At 27.7% G+C, this 22,991-nt stretch overlaps 1 protein-coding gene across 5 annotated transcripts in view; it reads right to left on the minus strand.

The window, feature by feature from the left end:
* LOC113550108 (RNA-binding protein fusilli) overlaps positions 1–22,991 on the minus strand; it is a 67,901-nt gene that overhangs the window by 3,747 nt on the left and 41,163 nt on the right. The window contains exons 5-14 of one of the 5 annotated variants that reach the window (XM_026951756.1): positions 15,378–15,467; positions 14,729–14,783; positions 7,723–7,833; positions 7,333–7,508; positions 7,182–7,276; positions 6,869–7,084; positions 6,215–6,508; positions 5,910–6,016; positions 1,175–1,440; positions 117–168 (exon numbers count right to left, since the gene is read on the minus strand). In XM_026951756.1, coding sequence (XP_026807557.1) covers positions 117–168; positions 1,175–1,440; positions 5,910–6,016; positions 6,215–6,508; positions 6,869–7,084; positions 7,182–7,276; positions 7,333–7,508; positions 7,723–7,833; positions 14,729–14,783; positions 15,378–15,467 — 1,462 coding nt within the window. Of the gene's footprint in view, positions 1–116; positions 169–1,174; positions 1,441–4,588; positions 6,017–6,214; positions 6,509–6,868; positions 7,085–7,181; positions 7,277–7,332; positions 7,509–7,722; positions 7,834–14,728; positions 14,784–15,377; positions 15,468–22,991 lie in introns of those variants that run through there. The other 4 variants (XM_026951755.1, XM_026951758.1, XM_026951757.1 and 1 more) reach the window with 4 other exon arrangements.

Genomic DNA, 22,991 nt, shown 5'->3' on the forward strand with positions numbered 1-22,991 from the left:
TAGTAATTAGCTCGATTGTTCGTAGATGTTAATAGTATGGTAGATAATATATTATAGTTATTATATTGTAAAGGTCGGATATACAACTAAAGTATATATATTCTATACAAACATACCTACGTTCATTGTGCAAAATTGAGGATTCTGTTGCATGTAGTCGATGTTCCACTGAAAATAAGGATTGAATAAACAAATGTAATTAGATAAAACTACAACTAAAATATTTTTTTTGATTAGCTTATATTAGTTATATTAAATAGTAATAAACTAGATAATGATTGGCATATTTAGACGATGCGTAGAACGATAGAAGGAAGATGGCAAGACGCAAGAATTATTTTTGAAAGTATGATATCTATGAACCTATGAAGATATATATATTATTATAAACTTATACCATCTGCCCTATATATTTCTGAAAAACTGCCGGATTGTACAAAAACTGTATAGTAAATTTTGAATTTATCTCATTATTAAGAATACAGTTGTAATATAGAACCATGCGGAAGTGTTACATTTTAGTTTAATAAATAAATCGTTATGAACATAATATAAAAGATAGAGATTTATAACAAAGTTGTGTCCTATTATTTTTCTATTAAAAATACGGTACTACGATATAATTAATAATAATTATAATTTGTCGCCCAAAACAAAGTGAATATTATCAATATTATATAACGTACCGACCGTAGAATGCTGTGAATAGGTTCACAGTATAAATAGCTTAAATTTAGCCTAATATTTAAATTTTTGTTGTGTAATGTGCAAAGGAAATAATAATATATATACAAATTAAGGCGAAAAGTTGCAAATCTATAATAAATATTTTTTGAATTACTACACAACAAAATTATTAAAACCTAAACTAGGTAGAGAAAAAATATATTCCAAGCAGTAAAAAAAAGAATATAATAATCTAAGAGTGTAGCCAGTAGTTCACTTACAAAGAAACGAGCTAACGAGATAATAACAAATCTTAAGCGTATACAGTGTAATTAGATTTAAATATAAAAATAAAACACATACGATGCACTGGTACCTTCTTAAAATCACCCCCCCCCCCCCTACCGATACTGCAGATAATGTAGATATTATTATTTAACGCTTTAGTATATTAGTATGATCTATACATAGACATATGACATAATAATATGATATTTATTTGATTTACCTCGGACACTGAGTGTATGAGATTGCACATGTCCACGGGCGGCGGGGGTGGCATCGGTGGTGGCGTGCCCTGCATGATAAGTAGCGCGGGCTGTTGGTGCGGAGGCGATATAGGTGGTGATGGGTATGGCCAGTAAAGGATAGGCGGCGGGTAAGGCGCGCCCAGCGACGGCGGCGGCTGGTGGCCTATCAGCGGTGGTGGCCCGGAGAACGGCGAGTAGTTTGAAGTTGGTGGTGGAAACGGAGGAGAAGTCATTAGTGGTCCGCCTACATGTGCACAAAATACATAACTTTGTAAATATAATATTATTATAGCATACCGAAATATAAATATAAATATTATTATATATATGCGTTATATTATATATGATATAGTTAAGGGTTATTAAACCAGTACGCTTTAAGGACGGATAAAATATAATACACGCTTGAAAAGTATATATTTATATAAATCATAAGTCTTATAAGCACGGAAACGGAATGATGGAAGAGGATGATGATAAAATAATATGTCAGCATTCCTCGGACATTAGAAGCAACAGGAAAAGTGAAATAAGCAATTAAAAAAAAAATTAAACATATTTTAAACTATTGTATATTAAGTGTAATATATGTTAAAAAATTATTTATATAGTTTTAACGAACTCACCGGAAAGATTAACACCACCAATCACCAGCAACCAATTTATAAATTTTGCTTTTATACGCCCCGTGCTCTAAATTTATTTACCAACAACATGTGTGAACACCGTAGTTAAATCTAATACGTTTTGTAATGAGAAACAAATATAATCAAATAAAAATAATATAAGCCATGATAAAATACGTCTAAATAAAAAAAATAAATAAAAAAGTATTTCAAGCGAACGATTTTTTTTCCGTCGTCCAAATACAGTCACGGATCCGTTACACCTTTCATGTCCATTCTTGATGACCAGACGAAAACTTCTATGTATATTAGAATAAGCGAGTATTTTGTTAAGTTTATTTTTTTTTAAAGTACAGTTTTATAACATAACTGTTACACGTTGGCGATCCATCGGAGGCAGTGTTTGGTTACCCAGTGGCGCCGATTTAAGACGTAATATACATTTTTGAGGGCAGTACCATCTCCCAATAAAGCATATTATGACCAAATATTACAAAAAAAAAATGATAAATATTGTTTATATAGAATTCTTATCTTATTCTGTTATATTAACTAAAAAAAAAAAACCTCGGCGCCACTGACGACCACATATCATAATATACTCGCTGCGTACAACCACCTGCACCGTGGCACACCGAATGTTGACCACCTGCAGCCAGGTATTGTTAGAGGAGCTTGGAAAAAGCTGCAGACAGTTGTTATAGGTATATTAATAATAATATAACATTCCACCTCACATCTTCACGCGATAGAGTGATCAGAAGGGCAGCAAACAAGGGTGAAGGTCTCTCACACCAAGTAATATATATGTATAGGTTGCGGTATAGTATTTTATGAGGGCTATATAACGACCCACGAACACCACCAACAGCTATTTATTTTTCTTAACATGACAATACATCATATACCCGTCGGGCCACCGCGTCTTTTTAATATACATGCATAATATCAGTACCTATAAATAATATATTATATAATATTATGTACGTGATGTCGTATCAGGTCAGACGTTCGAGGAGAACTCTAGTATCACCAATCAAATTGTTTGTTTATTGGTTAGTAATTTTTGTTTTACAAATTGGCTCAAGTATAATTTAGGATTTGTTGATAATTAAGGCAGGGTAATAGGGTTATATGTATACAAAATACACACGTGTATACACGCTACTTTAAGGTCCAGGAAGCACAATATATACGTGTATCAGATTCAAAAGCTGATTTTTTATTCTAAAATTTATATGGTATATATATCTATATTATTGGAATAAATCATTTAAAACCCAACGTCATCAAAAAACGAAAAAACTGCGTTCAAATCTGATACCTGCATAATATATTGTCCCAGATTCGTCAACTGGTGAGGTTTTTGAAATCCAAAAACATAATCACCATTTTGTATACATATGTACAGTAAATAATAACAATATTATTATTTATTTTTAATTTTTACGCACATTTAAGAAAAATACCGCAGAGTAAAACTAAAGTCTATATAGAGCTTTCTCATTTCCTTTGCAATTGTATAAAGTAGTCAGTCTATTGTCAACAAAGTATACAACAAATATAAAAGATAAAAAGCAGAATAAAACATACGACTTCAACACCAAATTGCGTTAGGCAAAATTTCGATATATTTTATATTACTATATAAAAATAATTCGTCTATTATTATTATTATTATTAATATAAACGCTTAACATATTAAAAAAAAAAAAAAAAACGGGTCAATAAAAGATTTGTACATATTTTATATTTGCTATCTAGATACAGCATTTATTAAAATATTTAGTAGCACATAAATCCCAAGGTTCCGCTACAGTAAATTTATTTCTGCCCACACAGTCTTTGAATGCTGGGAATAGGGTATATTTGTTCTGTTCAAATATATAATAAGGTGTCTTAAAACAACAGGGTTATTCAAAAATGTATTATATCCTAGGTATAAAGGATTTCAGAAAAATAAAAATATTAAATAGTATATTGTTTATTAACATGTTGTTGCTGGTTATTTAAAAAAATATATTATAATTTAAAATTCAACAGTATTAACTATAAACAATCCGTTGCAGTAAATGTCAAATGTAACATGCAATGAATAAATTTGACATTGTAATGATAACAACATGTATTGGTTTAGTAAAATATTTGAACAGAACAACAAAAAATGTGCTAACAATGATATAAGTATAATAATGATCATGCAAAAAAAAAAAAAAAAACACCAAGCTTGTACTAACCCCAGAACCATTTTACCATAATGATAGATTGATTATTAATAATGGTTGTAGATTTTACTATTTCATAGATAATTTCCCTTCCAATCACCATACACGTGACTGGACCACATGAAGCTTTTAATATAATATCTAAGCGCAAAACAATCTCACAATGTGTATGAAACAGATTAATATAGAAGAAATAAATTTATCAATAGCGAAAGCCTGAGACTTTTGAACAAAACGTAATTGGTGTTAATGTTATAAATAAAAAATAAAATTATTTAACTACTTAACTTAAAAATGTCTAAAGTCTAAAAGTGCCTAAATAACTAATTAAAACAAAAAAGGTAAGTAATAATCTAATGATATTACATTTTATCAAATGATATGATTAAAACAGATTTTAAGCTAAACACATTAGGTTAGTCCTAGTTAAGCAAGGAAAAACTAAAATAGTAATAATAATAATAATAATAATTATAATAATAATAATATAAATGATAATAATAATAATAATAATAATAATAATAATAGTTTAACAGGGCCTATAAAACTATAAGACAGAAGAAAAACGAAAATAAATAAATAACAAATAATCCTAACAACAATAAGATATTAAAAAATAATATAAAATGGGATGTTTTAGAAGTAAAAGGAATGTTTAGTGTAATTATTTTATGATTTTAGTGAATTGAATAAAGTCACAGACAGTGGTCCATAAACTAATTAATTTCAAAAGTTAATTGGGAACAATATTTAAGTACATATTAGTGATTTAAAATTAGTCTTAAAATCTATTAAAAGTAACTAAAAAAAGTTAAAAATTAATTTACAAAATTCGTTCAATACCCTGTAAATGGTTTAAGCTCGATTGCTTTAAGTACGCTTTGTGCAGTCTGTATATATATAATCCAGAGGACGGATAATGTTAAAAAAATAAAAAAAATTTTTTGTGTAACCATTAACCACTAACCATGTACCCGGTTATAAGCTCTAATAACCAAACTAACAACAGCAAATTAACATTGGAGGGAGAGAAAACAAGGGTAGTGGAGAGAAGTTAAATGGTATAAAATTGTGCAGGGTGTTGCAGATAAGGGGATGATGCAGCCATGGCAGCTGCTGCGGCTGCAGCCGCAGCTGCATTATGACCTTGACTCATCGGAAACATAGGCCCAGCAGCAGCAGCAGACGGTGGTGCAAACTGCCGTTTATTGGAATTTTCAGGGCCACCAGGAAATGCTTGTTGCCATGAACGTTTTTGTGGTGAATTGGCCGTTGGCGGCATGACAAACTGACCACTTGCAGCAGAAACTGGCACATAAGGCTTAGCTGCCATATTGTGTGAAAATCGTGGCATATTAAAGTACATATATGGTGCAGCTGCACTTTTAGCCATGTAATTTTGGGCGCTATTATCTAACAACTGTTGAGCTGCATTTGGAGATAATATTGATTGAATATTAGGCTGTTGCGCTATACCACCACTCATTTCTTGTTGCTGTTTGGTGAGTAAAGCAAGATTGATTAATTGATTATGCTGAGCTAGTTGATATAACCATGTTTCCTGTTGTTGCTGCTGCTGTTGTTGTTGTTGGGCAGCTGCCACAGCCGCACGTTGAAGGGCTAAGGATTGGGCTAAATTCTGCGCATAAATGGACATTGGATCCCAAGCGGGCATAAGGGTAGGGACTGGGGTACCAGGATTAGCTACTTGGCTGGTGGTCATTAGAGGCTGTGCAGGTAACATACCAGGTGGTGATAATAGCGCTTTGGCAGCTACTGGGGATAAAGCTCCTGACGCAGCACCTCCGCCAGTCAACACCAAATGCATATCTTCACCAGAACATTGGAACACTTCGATGTACCGTTGTTTTTTTCCAAAAGACATATAATTGTGATGTTTGGCCATAGCTGCCTGAGCAGCACTGCCCTCATTGTTCATTTGAATGAATGCTTCACCAGATGCATGACCCTATGGGACAGTATTCCAAATTTAAATAATACACGTTAGGAAAAAAACTGTATGAAGCATACATATACTTAGGTATGTATACATACAAACCAAAAATAGTTAAATAATATTAAATTTACCAATTATTTTTAGTTCAAAGCAAAGCATACGGTTTAGTTTTGTTTTTACCTCAATAAATTATTTTTCCATAGTACTTACCACAGAATTATAAACCATATGTACACCTTGAAACACAATATTTTTGGAATGTTCTCCAAGGAACTCAAGTATATGTTCTACATTTGCTTCATATGGAAGTCCACGTAAGCGTATACAGTCTTTTCGTGTGCCACTAGTGATGACATGCTGAGGCAATGGCAGAATTGGCACATGCCCAAGAAGTGCAGTAGGTGAATTATTCACACCAGCTGTTGTTGTTACTGGAGTAGTAATGTTGCCATTGCTATCACTAGCTGTTGATCGCACAGATGGATCCATTGCACGATTCAAAACCTTAAAAAAATTGAAAAATTGAATCAAAATATTCATGTTTTCGTATGTAAGTTATTAATCTTCAACTATTTTGATATATTATCAAATCAAAAAATCAGAATTAATAATTGAATACAATCAGGCGCGAACGCGGGGGGGTATTTAAACTCTCTCTGAAATATCAGAAACAAAAAATAAATTACCTGACCTACAAATGAATAGTACATTTTTTTCAACGCCCCCCCCACCATCCGAAATTTTTTTATGCGTTCGCACTTGAATACAATAGATATATTTATTTTAATAAGAATTATTGATTTTACTTCAAGAAATAATCATTTTTATGTAATAATTATTTTAAAATATTTTAAACATCATTACCTGTTGTACTTCAGCTGTTGTACTCCTAAATAATTCGATGTACCTTGTACCTATTAGGTCTCTGTGTTTACTAAGTGCTTTAGGAGCATCATCTTCATCAGCAAATAAAACAAACGCATCGCCTGTTGCACGTCCATCAGGTTTTTTGACAAATAAAACACCATCTTCTCCGTCCATTACAGAACAAGTCTGCTCACCATTTTCAAAGAAAGTAATCTAACAGTTATAAATATAAATATGTATATATATATTCATCAAAGTAATAAAACAGTGAAGTTATGTTAAGTTATGTATATATGTATTTGAAACTTACAACATCTTTAGCTGTACAGTCATAAGGTAAGCCTCTCATGCGCACTATTACTTGGGCACCTTTGGTGAGAAATGCTTGGGCTTCACTACTATTACCTGCAAAAATATTATTTTTCATTTTATAATATTAAAACTTATTTAGTTCAGCATACCTCCAGCAACATTTATAAAGTCTTCGCCATTAGCTTTATATACTTCAATATAACGGCTACCAATGTGGTGCTTATGTCTTTTCATAGCCATGTCTCTGTGTTCTTGGTTCACAAAACGTACAACAGCTTCACCGTTACGACGACCATGCGCACTTAAACACAATGCTACACCACCCCTGTAAAAATGAAATATATTATTTTAATAATTAAACTATTTTAGATTTAAATGTTCTGTTACATAAAAAAATATATTAATTTAATGGTTTATTAAAAACTAATGTATCAATAATGTTATTGGTCATTAAATCATGTTTAAAGGACCATTAGCTCACTTTTTAGTGATTGTTTATGTAACCTGGCATAAATGTTTTAATTTATAATTAAACATACTTGGCTATATTAAGACCACGAAAGAACTTGGCTATGTCTTGATCAGATGATTGCCACGGTAGACCTCTAGCTCTCACTACACAATTGTTATCTACTTCTTCATTTTTCCAACTATAAACAAAAATTAAATAAAGATTATAGTTGATTGGAATTGTTGATGTTGATTATAATGGGACCTATAATATAGTGTGGGTCGCGGGAGTTGTCAATTAATATTTGTATAGGACTAAATTAGAATTTAGGAAATTTTCAAGGACCATCAAAACATAATGTACATGTTTATCCAAGAAAAGTAATTGCAAATAAATGAAAACCTTGTTTAATTCATCAGGAAAAATAATATTTTATTTAAAACATAGATTATTTGTTTAGTGGGCTAGATAAAATTTGTCTGTATGATGTATACAATAGTAGAACCAATTGAAATGCTTAAATTGAGAGGGCACGGGAAGATGGTGTCCCTCTTATTTAAAAAGAAATGTATTTCTGTATACTCCTACTAATTATATCCTTATCAATAAGAAATTTAAATATCTGGATTAACATTTTTTTTACACTTTCATTTCTTTTATAATTTTTTCACAATTCAAGCGAGAGAGACCAAAAAACATTAAAACTAAAAGCTACAAACGAATAAATGAATAAAATTATTTTATAATCCATTGATTAATTAATGTAGTAGGTAATGTCTAAAAAAAAATAGTCTTAACATTCATAAAATGTAATTAAAAATCATAAATTATAGAGAAAAAATAAGATAATCCAATTGGTGAAACAATGATAACTCTTGAACAACCTATCTACCTAAAAAATCAAATCAATAATAGCATTTAAATTATGTTTGTGTAGATATACATAACATTCAGTATAAATCACAATATATTTGCTACCTAGTTAAAGTAAAAACAATTTTAATGTATGATTTCCATTTAATCCCTATTAAGAAAAATAAAGTATTCACCCAATAAATAAACTTTTGAATAAAATTTAAATATTTAAATGTATGAATTTCTGTGCCATGGTTTGTATATACAAGAGAATTTTTATATAATATGTACGATGCATAAAAACACAAGACTTTTGTGTAATACAAGGTTTAAAAAAATAATTAAAATACAAACTAGTATAAAAGTAATTGGAGCAGTTATTAAATAGTTATTTAAATTATTAATCACGTTGTTATTGTTTTAAAATAATGAAAAAATAATAATAAAAGAAAAATTTCTCTTGGTAAAGTAATGGCTCAATAAAAGATAATATCTATATGTATAATTTTAAATTAAAACAAAAACAAGTAGATACTAGATAGGCGGAGTCATAGATTATTACAGAAGTAAGAAAAATCGTTGAGATAATTATGAAGAACTCAAATAGAATCGGTATTAATATATGATATAAAACGCTAATTGCCCGAAATCCATGTCCATGCAAATGTCGTTATGAGATTGTTATTATTAATTATCGATAATCAATTATTTTATACAACATGTCTGTAAATATACTGAGTATTGTGTAGGTACCTATTAAATATACAATCGCGTAAAAAAGAATCATGACATCATATTATAATTTTGCCCGTTGGCTAAGCATTAAGTTTATCTGGCATATCATGGATACATTTTTAAAATAAATAAATAAAAAAATACAGAGCAATTGAAAACAAGTAATATGCAAACGCAACGTAGTATTGATAACCCAGTTACGAAACGAAGACGTAACGGAAAAACGGGTATATAGTTAGACAACAGGAAGTCGGGAGTTCGTCAAAATATACAATTTTTTATTACCTATTCATAATTACAACTCCCGACCTTTGATCATCAACTATAATGTGGTGTTCGCAATCGGAAATTCAAATCGAGGACATTAGGACAACATCAAAAGTCTCCAATATATTATATAAAATTACATTATTGATGATATATGTTAATAATACTATTACAACGTAAATATCGACGACGACGCCATGATGAATAATACATAATAAAACCTTTATATGCGATTATCTATCTCCATGAAACTAAAATTATAATTTTTTTTTTTAGACCAACCCGGGATATTTATCTAATACCGACCGTGAATTATGAAAACAACACTCGAACGAGATAAGAAAACATAATCACATTATTATTATAAGTAGGTATGTCGTCGAAACTCTCCTCGTGGATATGTACGTTAAAATATAAAGTATATAGGTACCTATAATATTACATGTGTTTGTATTATATTGTACCTATACGTTATTTTCAGGGCGATCATAGGTCGAGCGCGCATTGCTGTTCGAAGAGTGTTAAATGAAATAATACAGTAAACGCGGAGGGAGAGACAGAGAGCCCAAGGTATTTTTTTTTTTTTTTATCGTCTGCGCCAGTGTCAACGCCATAAGTCAAGAGTGTGTGAGTGCGTGTTATAGGTATTGTGTTCGCCTCGTGTACTTGTTTACGTTAGTGTGCGAAGAGTTTGTGCGACACACGCGCACGTTTGGAGAATTAATTTTTTACTTATATAGTAATAAAGTACGTATTATTATAATGAGACCGATGAGAAAAAAACTAAAACCAAAAAAATGTATAATGGCGTGTGTAATAAACTGTCAAAATTACTGTGAACGCGCGTGCTACTGCAGACTGCTGAATGCGAGCACGCACACACTAGTTGTAGGCGACGAGTTTCATGATAATATAAATTATAATATTTTGTTTTATGACAAATAGGTGCATACAATTTGATGTAAATGCCGATGCGCATACATTATCCACTAAAAAAAAAAATAATTATAATAATATTATTGATAACGGTTAGGAATTATCCCGAGAAAAACGTTTGCTCTTCGAGAACCGTAAGTGTAATTATATTATTGAAACATATAAATGTATTATTATATTAATAAGACTTTAAGAAATTTAAAAAAACAGACGCTCAACAAAAAAATTGAAAGGCACGCCTTATCGTACGCAGGATTTGTTGTCTCATTCGTATTAAAATGGGTTTAAAAACATTGATATAATATGCCATAATTATTATAATCATTAAATCATATAAATTACTAATATATTTTAAATAAATAAGATGACATGAACATTTTCAAAAGTTTGCTTTACTTGTCCAATTGAGACCAGTTAATAAGAAGAATAATAAATAAGCACTTAGTAAAAAGTATCATTATCATCAAAATAATAAAACAAAACGTTCAAATAACAATAATAATTATATACAATTTAATCTCCTACTAATATTATATTATTTATTGTTGGGAGTAAAACGATCAGGTTATCAAAAAAAAAAAAAAAATAATACATATCTTTCAAAATATTTCGGTTTTATTTAACAATAGGTGGATACAAAGATATTGAAATAGTAACAATAATGATAAATAATTAACGTTATAAGAAAAATTCAAGTTTCATTGTTCAAATACCTATAGGTATAATTGCAAGTTATTGATTAATGTCTTAAATATCTTCAAAGATTTATGTTCATTCTTCCTAACACATAAAGATATTTTTTTATTTCAAATAATTAACGTTATTAAATTGAAAACCTGTCAAATTAAAACACATTAAAACCAGAATATTATAAAACGTATTTCATATCAAAGTAATTGTTATCATAAAAAAAAGCAATTATAATAAATTAAATATGCAATTACAGTTAGTAATAATTTTTATTTTATAATTCTATCCTTTGGCCTTTACAATTTTTCAAATGTTATTTTAAATTTAAAACCATTTACATTTATTTGTCTCGGGTTTTTTTTTTTGGGTTATACAATATGTAACTAACTTTTTTTACAATAAATAAGTGATAGTAAAGGTATCAAGAAAAAATGTATATAATATATAACAATATCAAGATAGTAAGCTTATGTGGAGGAGCCAACTTCAGAGTTTTAGGATTTTAATTTTGAAAAATACGTTTAACAGTTATTATATGATCATTAATAAACTAGAACCTACAACATTTTTTAAGTGCTGACAGTGCTGTAACACTTGGGAAAAGAACTGCTTTAACATTTAAGGTTAGTATCTAATCAAAAATTGTATTCGTAAAGTAATTTATTTTTACGAATAAAATATTGTATTTCAGGTTCTTTACATGTGTTATTAAGGTTTTAAACCTTTTTAAAGGGATTGGAAGTGGCGATTTTCTATCTTTGTCTAACATACGCGCAACTAAAGATTATAGACGTGTTCTATTTCCAACGTATCGATTGATATAATGAAGCGATAAGAATTCTGACCACGGATTTGAATTTTTTGTCAAGTCTATACTTAAGATCGACTTTCTCACATTTTTTATTTTATTCCCCTCAAAATCCTAAAAACGTTATATTAAAAAAATATTAATTAAAAAATTGACGCATTTCAATTTTTAGAGAAGGTAAAATCAAAAGATCAAAAATATAGGGAAGTCGATATCAAGAAGACTTGACGCCAAATTCAAATCTTTATTCAGAATTCTTATCGCTTTATTATATCAATCGATACGTTAGAAATAGAACACGTCTATAATCCTATACTGTATGTGTGTTAGACAAAGACAGAAAATCACCGATTACAATCCCCTCAAAATAGGTTGATTAATCTTATTCCACTATCCAACAAAAAAATTAAATATAAAACATCCGTGCCGCACTTATAAGTTATAACCGATAACCTCGGTGTCGAATCAATATAACGTGAATAATTATAATATCATAATGATTTACTTACAAAATTCCATATACACAGGGAATTATTGATTATGTATAATATAATATTAAACTCATATTTAAAATAAATATTACATAACAAATTATTTATTTTTGAAGAAGTAAAACGAATACATCCAATAAAACATATTTGAGAATGTTATGTTTAAAACATCACCCATGACCATAAAATTAAAATAAATTAAATGTTTAGAAATATATATGCCTACATGTGGTAGTAAAAACAGACGATACTTAATCGTAGGTATATAACTGTTCCCTCATCGAAAAATACAGTTTATTTTTTATAGTCGTATTACCTATTCACACTGGTGTTTGCGCAGCAGGTATGTTCGTAATGAGACCTGTTTATTGTTATACAATGCATGAACTAATATATGAAAATATGAAATATTGTCGGAAATGTCCCAGAAATAATACAAGTAGAATGTAGCCATGTAGGACAATATACAATTTGGGCATTTGAGTTTATTTTTTAAAATTAATATTTAATTGTTCTACGCCCTTATATATGCATAGGGTAATATAATGTTATTTATAAACGAATTGTAGACTTATTATATTAATTTTCCAACGGATAACAGAAAATAGTAATGGTAACTGATGTCAACGTCACGAAATATACGTGTACTTAGTATTTACAAGGACAGTAGGCACTTATGATTCTAAATTAGTAAAAAGAAAAAAACAACCAACACCTTAACAATAATAGGTGCTAGTTTTTTTTCTCGCAATATCGATTACTTCCAGTTCGTATTAATTTATGAATACTTATCATAATATAATGTCGTTGATATTTCTTTTTACTACCTGTCATTAAGTACTGTTGGGAAAGGGTGCGAAAATAAGAGAATTTCTCACATGCTTTACATACAAGTTACACGCATGTATTTTTCTCATGGTCCCTTTCCCCTCTCATATTATAATTTAATAGTAGTTATTTAAAAATATATATTTATAATATAATACTATAATAGGCGATTGTGACTTATCGCAAACAAAACGGAACGCCGATAACCTTAAGATTACGAATCGACGACACAGACAGCGCAATATATCGGTGGACAAGCCTGTATATATGGAAATAATATGTATACATTTATGGGTAGATCTTATAGGTATATTATGATTTATAATCTTTGTGTCGTTTTCTATATAACGAACTAACAACTAGGATAACAAAAAACGTACACGTTATACCCACCAACCAATCAAGGGTATTGATTTCAACCCGACACTCAAGCATGTGTTTAAAATCAAATAATAACGAGTACCTATAAATTACAATATTAGTATGTAACGGTGGTAATAATTTTACGAATATATTTATCTAATTAATCAGTCGAGCTGAAATGGGATTGATTTATAAATGGCGGCAAATGGTTTAATCATTATTTTATTATTATAATTTTTTTTCCAACTGCTTATAAGCCATAACCTTTGTGTATTACATACATACAAATTTAAAAAAATACGATTATACAACTAAAAGTCTATAAGATTAGGTAACTAACTCGCCAGGGAAATATGCAAATAAATCTACTAAATAGCAACCATATGACTATATTAAATCAATAAACACATTCAAAATTATAATAAAATTTAAACATATATAAATAAAATAATAATTATCTTATTATTGTCATAATAATCATCTCAACGAGATAAATAACAAAAATATATAACAACTTTCAACAGTTAATACCTACACATATTTTTGTGTTAACAAACCTTTTTTTTTTGTATTTTTAATAATAATAATAATTTAGATCATTTTCAAACATATAGTGTTGCATTTTCGATAGAATGGGAGCAGGGGATATCCTGCTTGTGGGCTTTACACAAATATGCTTAAGTGCACATAATTTACTATCTTAACTCTTGATTCGAGAATTATTATAATATAAGTTACTCTGAGGTTCAAAAATACTAGTTGTGACACTGAATGCAATTATTAAAAATAAATAATGAACGAAATGACCTCTGGGCTCTTATTACGTATAAATAATACATACTTATCAAAATGGACAATTTAAATTTATTTTCATGAGTCATATTAAAATAAATTAATTGTATTACAACATTCGATAATAATATTATTGCTGTTATGTCACAATAACTTCTAAAAAAGTAAGAATCCTTTACCCAATCAAATTACCATTTTATTTAATATGATTTTTAATTAATGATCGAGATTTGTGTAAGCATTACAATTAAAAACTAGAGAGGGGTATCAAAATATATTACAAAGATATAGTTAATAATATTAATAATAATAAATAATGTGTAACTCACCAAATACCCGGTTCGAGTTTTAGCTGAACGATTTCTGGTGAATTGAAAGTATGGCCTAGAACATGAAAATAATTGTTTTCTTAAAATATTTGACTTACGAACTAATAACCACCAATGGTTTCTCACAGTACTAGAACATCGGCTATACAGCAAGAGCGATTGCGAAACATGTATATTATAGTAATAATTAATGCGATGAGTAAATATTGTTTACTAAAATTCGCTGAGCGGTGCACTTCCTGTTACCCGGGCGAGTATATGGATGAGTCAGTGGAGAGGGATGGAAATAAAAAAATTAGGTATACGTTATTGAAAGACGTTGAACAAATTATACAACAACAAAATAATATTGGATTACACTCGCTGTGTGAAACACAGTTAAAATTTGATGACTTCATTAAATTTCGGTTAAATATGCTTGGACACGGAGCGGGGCAGGAGCTAGAAAACTGCCAGCACAGCTCGTTTAACTCCTTCCACCACACTCCACTGAAGAAATAGATCGACGATTGGTAGCGTTGCGACACAGAATACTCGGAAAGTAATAATTGTTTAATTTCTTTACATTTTTTCTATCTTAATGCGCACGGGCACATCTGATGGCAATAAAAACAAAAAAAAACTGAATTTTTAATACCCAAGAACTTACCATCAGCTATAAGCCTTTGGACAATGTTTACCATATCCTTGACCTCGGCTACGTAGAACTGAGAATCGATTTCATGAGTTATTTCTAGATCTAAATAGTCGGGGGTCAAGGAAACAACCACTTTGTGAAAACAGCAATAGTCAATAATAATATGTAATATAAAATTAATTATGATTTATGATGGTATTATTTAAAAACACAATCGACGGTAGTATTATCTGATGATATTATTATGTACGATAAAAACACAATTCGATACAATATGCATAATATCATTAGGTATATAAAATATAATACGTGGTTCATAATTGAATTAAACGGAAATTAAATATTATATATTATGCAAATCGAAGTGGGTCGTCCGAGCCAGCCAGGTGCGTTAATGATGATGTCTAATCACAAGTATAGTTGTAATTTTTTTTAACGGTATTATAATAATGGTTTTTTTAAAATATTTTTATTTGCAACGAGTGTGCATGTGAATATAATCGAAAATATTCACGTTATGCATTTGAAAAAATCTAAACATAAATTATTATTACTATATAATATATATGTTACAAATTAAATACACCTATTCAGTGTACAATTATACGTATAATTAGTTAATAGAACTAGATAGTAGTAGATACCAATAATATTAACGTTATTCCGTAAATGTAATATAATATTATGGTTATATTTAACGTGGGACAAACAATAATGTATGACTACGGCATTCATTCGTTCATTTCGATGAACTCTTTTTTTTGTGTGTTTGCACGTTTGAGCACATAAATTATAATATAATATATAGTAAGTAAAGCGATTAACGGCTGCACACACAACCTGTTGCTGATAACGAGCAGTCGCTGTATGTAGCGGTTTATGAGAGGTATACCTTTTTAGATTGTTACTCACCTATAGTATACAGGTATCAACTATTCTTGAGAGCAAAGTGCGAGTAATGAATTTTTTTTATTTACATTTGAGCACTTTTTAATTTTTTTATTATGTGAAATGCACAAAAGATATATTAAGTATGTACAAAATTACTTTTTTAGCCACTGATGACATCATGGTAGATACAATTTATATCAAATCTATACAATAATATTATACATATGTTATAAGATTCAATAATTGTATAATTTCTCCAAATACATTTTTAAAGCAGTTATTTCTCAATCATATTAAAAAAAAAAAATGTATTTGAGTATGAAGTTATTTTTGTTTTGCTTTAATGTATATAGTAAAATAAAACAAAAAATGTCAACAATTTTCCATATACCTATATAAACATTTATTTTTAATGTATTTAATTAATAAAATTAACAATTATATTATAATGTTTAAAATAAAATTATTATAATTTAATTTAAAAAAAAATTATATAAGTAGGTAATAGCTAAATAACCTAAATGAATATTTTTATTTTATTTTTATGTTTTTCATTGTAGCATTATGGACGTTTCATAAAGAATGATGGAATACTAGTTATAGTTATAATTTATTCTGTTTTGTTTAACTGCATATTAAAAAATAAAAAATAAAATTTTTAACTCCTTTAATTAATTAAAAGATATAGGGGAACATATCAACCTGGTTAGAGAAATTTTCCTATATTAGTAAAAAAAAATAAGTGATAATATTGACAATTTTATGCCATATAAACACAGTAGCCAGTAGGTGCACACCACAGTACCACACGTAATATTAGATTATAATAATATTTTATATTACTTATATTCAACATGAACTAAGATTATTCTAATAATTGCAGTCAACAGATGTGAAGTAGAAAACGATAAAATTTAAAAACGATTAAAAATATAACATTAGATAGTCAAAGTGTAATATATTATGAGTAATAATATTATAATAGCAGTAGAAAATATTTTACAACCAAAATATACCCGATAGAATTTAAAACTAAGAAAAACTTTGTAATAATTGCATTATACCTTGATTCATTATCATTAAGTATTTTCAAAAAAATTTCAGGAAATATGGATTAAAGTATTTATATGTGAATTAATAGATAATATTATATCACACAATAATATTATTGAACTATTCAATCAATTTATTTGAAAATTCCATGTGTGTATTTTTTAACCAATTTTAAACAAATAACAAAATAATGATTATAAAAGAAAAATTGTTGTATTAACATAAAAGATAAGCGACAAAAAAATGTATTTAGTTATTTTAAATTTAAAATGATTATAAAAATAATGAAACTTGTTTATTAAACCTAGTTATTATTTACTAATATTGAGGTGAATAATATTAGTCTATAAATATATTTGTTACATAGCAACAAGGATTTTGGTAATATATATTATATTATGGTGATGTGACGTATAAATAAAGTTGTTCTTCAAAAAAGCGATCTTAACATAACATATTATTTTGGAGTGATTATTTATAAAGAAACTAAACATTTTTTAATACCATATAAACGATACATATACATTATAATTTGAATCTATTATTTTCATTAATTTGATTCATAAATTAATCTTCAATATTTAAAATTGACGACAAAATCTTAAGACATTCTTGATTTTTACAAGTGTTTCAAGAGCGAGTGAACAAAATAAAAGATATTTACAATATTACCTACTTTATTATAATAAAATGTATATCTTTATAGTTAATATAGTACATAAACTTGTTATTTATACATATATTTTAATCTTGGATTTATATTTAATAAAATAGTATTAATATAACAACAACATTTTACAAGATAAATAGGTATCAAGCTCTCATATCATGATATCCATTTAGATCAATGATATTATTACATTACTGAATAAATGGTCACGTGACCGAAAATTAGTATGTTTCATAAGATTCTAAAATATGATCAAAGTATAATGATTATCATTATTCATTACACTATAATACAAAATCCAATGCAATGTTAAGAAATCTAATATGACGATACCTCTAGCTCTAAAATGCAGAATTAGATAAGGAATAATACAACACATATATATTATTTTAATCGAAGAGTTTATTTTTGTCGTTATCTGGAAGTAACATGAATAATTCTGTAGTTTATATCTATTAAGTTCGAAGATTTATGTGATCACATTAAACGGTAAAAGGTCGAAACAAATTGCATACAACCCAAATAACAAACATCACAAAAAAAGATAAAATTAATCCTATAAATATAGCAATCCTGTTATAATGGGCATCTCCTTAAGTGTATCCATATATCCCATAAATACCGATTTCTTTATATCTTTATTTGTCATCGTTTATGTTATCGACCATGTACCGATATAAAAATCCAAATGTAAAAATAAAATGAGCCATTTTATTTAATCGAATTATGTTAATGGGCGGAGGGCTGAGAAAGATTATATAGGTATTCGATAATATAGATTTTATCTACTTATTTTGTATTAAGATGTGTAATTTATAAAATTATGTACATTTTTTATGGTAACTATTTCTCAAATATAATATGTCTGTCGAATAACAAGTTATTTATTAATATTATTAATATAAACGAGAAAATAACGATAACACCATAAACAGATGTATAAAGTCCATAGCCATAGTATAATTGCGAAAATTATATTAGAAGAAAATAAAAATAGTCAAAATATTACTCTCTCAATGCCGCGCGCCATGGCCGACGATATTATTTTAACACTACTTATTTTCTTCATGAAAACAATATTTATTGTCTAGTAGTAAATACCATCTATATAGTATACACTATACATACTAACTCCGGTAAACTGAACAAGAACGTCACAAGAACTAACCACGGATGATGTTATGATTCACGATAAGTACCTAGTTAATAATTTTTTTTAAATCAGTAATTACCAATGAAAAAATAAAATTAGTGTAAATGTAGGAATTCCAATAGAGCAACCTTATAAAGAAACCCCCAAAATCGAAGTAATAGGGTTTCTCCACCCCGTTAACTTAGTATTACGACCAATGTCAAGTTAACGGCCTCTAAACGAGCATATGTCACAGAATGCATACTACATTATAATAATTTTCCAAGACCTGGTATAGATACTTCATAATAATATAATATGTTTTAAATAACAAACATCTAACTTATTGGTAATATCATAATAATTATCGACACGTATACTATAGTGGATACTAGTTATTAATTCTTAAACTGGCAAAACACGAATTTTGTTTATATACACGACTACATGAGTCAATATTTTTAAGTAATATTCAAGTATAAAAGTAATTTATCAATCAATATTATTTTGATTAAAGCTAACTAACAACAATCCTATTTACAATAATTATAAACATAATATACAATATTATAACAAAGCATTATTATGGTCACATCGTGTATACTTATAAGTTATAAGTGTGTGAGCGTGTCTACAAAAGTACATAATGTAATATTATATTGTAGTTATACAATTTTTTGTTAGTATGTATAATGTGACAATTTTTAATCATTTTATTTTAAAATTTATTATGAAATATTTAATGCGACTGTCCTGTATATAATCTTTTTATAATATTAGTAATTCGATGTCAACATTGTTTTTAGATTATAACTTGTGATATTACAATCAAAATACTTAATTGTTATAATTTAATACAAGATTGAAAATATAACAAATATTGCCCACGATAAGAACCGAAATATAATCATACATTGATTTAAAAGTTTATCATAAAACAATTCAAACAAGTAAGTCTACAACAATTCAATAAAATCAGTTTACTAGCCATATTATAAGATACGTTGTCTCGAAGTATAATTGTTTTATTGTAATAAATAAATTTAAAAATTTCTATTTTTGAAAATAAATAAATACAAAAAATATAATACTCACATAAAACAGCAATGTAAACCAAATATTCAAGATAATAAAATAACAATTATAAAATAATAATAAATTTTATTACTAACTACACGCGCAACATAATAATCGCGACTGAAGACTGATTACTGATTAAGAGTCTAAGAAATTAGTTATCTCTAGTCCCTTGGTGTGCACTTGTAGCGCACTCTACAACGGGTTTGCATTAGATATAACTCGGTTATGCTCGGAACTATTCGGAAATTGTCGAGTTATCGTAATTTCATTATTATTTATATTTCTTATCAGATATTTTTTGGTATTTTTTTTATTTTATTCAAATAAAGTCCAACACTTCAGTCTTCATATGAAATTGGAAATTATGTCATTAACTTAAAATATATTTAAGCATTACGTCAATATAGGCATATAAGTAAAGACTAAATAGCTTAGATATAAAACTAACAGATGTATACCTAAACGTCCTAAACTAAAACAATAAAATATATTATCAAGCATTTGAAATACTTATGCAAACATTATAAATATTTATGCAACATTTTAAATTAACTATTGTTAATTATTTAAAAAAAATAAAATGCAAATTATTTTACTAATAACGTCATCTCAGGTATTAAAGAAATATAGACCAATAATTATTATTTGGTTAACAGGATGTCTGCGTGCTATTTGTTTTCTCTCTTTGACCCACGCGCAACACGGTAAATTTTACGTTCACAAAAATGGCGTTCACAAAAGTTTTAAGTATAACCAATATAACCATATTAATTTCTCAAATTAATATGGTTATGTCATTATTGTGAACGTAAAATTTGCTATGTTGCGCGTGGATTAGAGAGAGATAACAAATATTACGCTGGCACCCTATTAAGGGGCCGCTAAACTAGCATTTGTTTTCTCTATCTATCTCCCTCATAATATAGGAATAAAGATGCTCCGTATTTCCACGATTACAACTCTCTGATTCAGTTTAGGGAAAAAGCACTTATTATATATTTTATAAAGAAGCGTATTTCCTGTGCACTGACCGGATGAATTTTTAATATTTACAATTTTAAATAAATTAATAATGGTTAAAAATAATCGAAATTATTTTAAATTTAAAAAACATACTCATATTTATAAAAAATATAAATATTAAAAATCTATCCGGTCAATGCACAAGAAATACTCTTCTTTATAAAATATATAATAGGTGCTTTTGCCCTTAGCTGAACCAGAGAGTCGTATCGTGGAAATATGGAGTATTTTTATTCCTATATTATGTAGGAGATAGACAGAAAAAACAAATGCTGATGTAACGGCCCTTTAAAATAATAATATCATTAAAAGCATAGGTCATTGTCTAGATAATATTCTTATCTTTAAATTTTATAATAGGTAAATTTATTCTAATATTAAAGCTAACGTCACAAAATGTATTCTACTGAATGAAAATTTGTTATGATGTACGTTAGTAAGACAGAGACAACACATGCGAGTATGGCGTCCTCTTAATAACTCGAGTTGTAAATTAGATATATTAGATTGGACACATCTAAATGTAATCAAATATTTGTATCACAAAGACTAAAAATTTCAGGCGTCAATGATTTCATATAATACATATTTAAATATATTTAAATATATTAATACTGTGATACAATTTATTTCTAAAATGTAAAAGCTGTTGTTTTGTTTTATATCATAAAAACAGTTATTCAAATTATTGAAATACTGTCATTTTTTTATTGTTATAAAATAATTGAATTATGAGTAAATATATCTTAATAATATTCTAGAAAAAATGTAAAAATTAAAAACTGAAAATTACTAATTGATCAGTACCAACCTCTTATAATTTACAATATTTTATTCTGGTATTTTATCTAGTGTTTATATTATACAATTTATTATACATCTACCTATTACGTATAATGTAATAATAAACTATAAAATAATATAAATGATTTAAAACCATTGAATTAAATTTTAGTACTTGGTCGTCTACATAATAAATTATATTGCGGACAATAAATAATATACTTAGAAAGGCGATTTGGTTATAATTCATAACATGCCTAAGGATCAGTTTATCAATATTGTTATTCATTCAATCCCCAGATAATCCCATTGACCCTTTGAAACATAAAAATATTATGCAATGTTTCTAGTTATACAATTTAAGATATGAAAAATATACATAAACATAAATTGTGTATACTAAAGACATTTGACTAATTAATCATGTGAGAAATAAAATATGTTATTATTATAATCACAAAATTCGTTGGATTATGCATATACCTACTTAATATTTACTGTTATTATTATTAAATAGTGGGTACTCATAATATAACAGTAATTATATTTAATTAATGAAATGAAAATACAAAGAAGAAAAGTAAGGTATTGCGGATTGCGAGACATACCTATATTATGTATTTATGTGCACTTTAGCAATGTCTGTTACCAATTTTTAAATACTACCAAATTACCTGGCTATATATCTTATTTTTAGAATATGACAGGCATTGATAATTTTAATTTACTCAACTAACTCATTTACATAACAATACTATTTATATTCGAGTACATGTTTTATACATATCTACTTCATATTATTATACAGTTGCTCTAGAAATTAAATATTTAAATATGTAATAAAACACAAAATTATGACCTTTGGACGCATTCAGTATACCTCTAATAGAAGTTAAGAAAATGAATAAATATTAACGTCTTATAAATATTAATATATTATGTATTATATACATATATAAATTGTAATTAATATTTACTGAATAATAATTTAAAT

This window comes from Rhopalosiphum maidis, chromosome 1 (assembly GCF_003676215.2).
Source record: "Rhopalosiphum maidis isolate BTI-1 chromosome 1, ASM367621v3, whole genome shotgun sequence".
Taxonomy (NCBI): domain Eukaryota; kingdom Metazoa; phylum Arthropoda; class Insecta; order Hemiptera; family Aphididae; genus Rhopalosiphum; species Rhopalosiphum maidis.